At 38.6% G+C, this 2,239-nt stretch overlaps 1 protein-coding gene across 1 annotated transcript; it reads right to left on the bottom strand.

The window, feature by feature from the left end:
- Positions 1-309: 309 nt before the first annotated feature.
- LOC109208497 lies at positions 310-1,638 on the bottom strand. Its single transcript, XM_019371618.1, has one exon. It carries the CDS (start codon positions 1,636-1,638, stop codon positions 310-312), a length of 1,329 nt encoding a protein of 442 aa, XP_019227163.1.
- Positions 1,639-2,239: the final 601 nt, after the last annotated feature.

Raw genomic sequence — 2,239 nt, 5'->3', positions numbered from 1 at the left:
CTACTCAAACATGGGTGAGGGTTGGTTTAGGTTAGTTAATTTTTTTATTTCATTTTCTAAATCATTTTCGCCTTTTGTTTTGGTAAATAGTATTTCTATTAATTCCAACAAAAATAGACTTTACAAAGCAAGTAGATGCTGACCATCTACGATCCTATTTACATGAAGCTTGTAGTCTAAGTAGGAAAATACTTCGACTAAGTACCTACAAGATCAACACAGACTACATTGTCTCCTAAGTATAACAGTTCAGCTTCTCAAGTGCTCCTTGCCATTTCTGTATTGCTCTTCCTCTCGTGTGAATATGAATTACGATTTGACTGTTATTGTCCCTCCATGGAATCTGAGCTTGTTCCTGTCCCTCCGTATAGTATAGATCAGCATGCCAAATACACAGGTCACTATTGCCCAATGTCCATTTTTTCTTGTAGCACCTTGATTTATCCAATTAACTTCATTCTGCCAATCTCGAATAGGTCTACTGTGACCTAGCCATTTCAGCAATATCGACCATATTTCTTTGGTCATAGTGAATTCAAAGAAAAGATGATCAAATACTTCATCAGCTAGCTTACAGAAGATACGTTGCTGAGGAACTTGAACCCCAAACTTCAGAAGCCTATCAACTGTAGCCAGTCTTCTCTGTAATGCTAACCATAATATGAATTTGAATTTGGGGTGTAGATTTGGTTGCAAAATAATACCTTTCCAAGGCACCCGATGTAGCAGAGGGACTTGCAAACGATAGAGTTTCCTGATATTAAAAGACTCTCCCTGTTGTAGTTGACATAGCCTGCTATTGAGATCACCTTGAATACCTTGAAGTTCTCCAATGAATTTCCTTGTCTCTAGGATTTTCCTAACTACCCAAGCTGCATTCTTAGGTATTGGCATGTGCTCTAATATGTGGTTCTTTATATAGAAGGTATGAATCCACCTGATCCATAGACAGTCTTTCTTTTTTGCCACTGCCCACAAGTGCTTTGCCATAGCTGCTTTGTTCCAACAGATCATGTTCATCACATTTAAGCCCCCTACAACTTGTGGTAAACATACTTTCTCCCATGAAACTAGTGCCTTTTTAGAGACAGTAGAGGTACCTGTCCATAGGAATGATCTGCAAATAGCCTCAACCATCTTCATCACCTTTTTAGGTAAAAGAAAAATCTGTGCCCAGTATGATTGAACTCCAAAAAGAATTGATTTAATCAACTGTAATCGTCCTGCATATGAAAGTAATCTTGCAGTCCAGCAGTTTGTTCTCTGTGTAATCTTCTCTACTAATGGCCAGCACTGAATGATTGAGAGCTTTTTAGATGCCAAAGGAACACCAAGATATTTAAAGGGCAAAGTGCCTTCAGAATAGCCCAGTTCTTGTAGAATGTCCTGTTTCTGGCCATTTGAAATACCAGCTAGATAAAAAGAGCTTTTATCTGTATTTGCTTGAAGACTAGATGCCTCAGAAAACTTTAGGAATGTCTGCTTCAGCAATCGAATAGATTTCAAATCGGCCTTGCAGAACATAAGAAGATCATCTGCAAAGCAAACATGTACCACTCCAAGTTTTTTGCATCTGGGATGAAATTTAAATTCTTTATTCTTCACCAATTGTGCAAACTCCCTCTGTATATACTCCATGGCCAGGACAAATAGATAGGGTGACATTGGGTCTCCCTGCCTTATCCCCTTCTTCCCATGAAAGGTGTTGTCAATCCACCATTTATGTTAAGAGAGTAAGTCACTATTGTAATGCATTCCATTATCCAGCTGATAAACTTGTGAGGAAATCCAAGTTCTAGTAGTATTCTTTCCAGGAAACACCAATCTAGTTTATCATATGCTTTCCTCAAATCCACCTTTAGTACACATCTTGGAGAGATCCCTTTCCTGTTATAGCCTTTGAACAATTTGTGTGTGAAAGGATATTGTCAGTGATGCTTCTACCTTCCATGAATGCTGATTGTGATTCCCCAATGAGACCACCAATGGCCTTTTTGATTCGAGCAGTAAGAACCTTGGTAATTATCTTATACAGAGTTGTGCAACATGCTATGGGTCTATAATCTTTGACATGGCTTGGGTTTTGCACTTTTGGGATTAAGGTCACAGCAGTACAGTTGATTCCTCTATGTATTTTCCCAGTAGTAAAGAATTGCTTTGTGGCATCACAAATGTCATTTCCAACCTCCTGCCAGTACTTAGTAAAGAATTCAATAGGAAATACATCAACGCCTGAAGC

The sequence above is a fragment of the Nicotiana attenuata genome, unplaced genomic scaffold (genome assembly GCF_001879085.1).
Source record: "Nicotiana attenuata strain UT unplaced genomic scaffold, NIATTr2, whole genome shotgun sequence".
Classification (NCBI taxonomy): Eukaryota; Viridiplantae; Streptophyta; class Magnoliopsida; order Solanales; family Solanaceae; genus Nicotiana; species Nicotiana attenuata.
The sequence above is the reverse complement of the archived record's forward strand: the minus strand, read 5'-3'. Positions and strand labels throughout refer to the sequence as shown.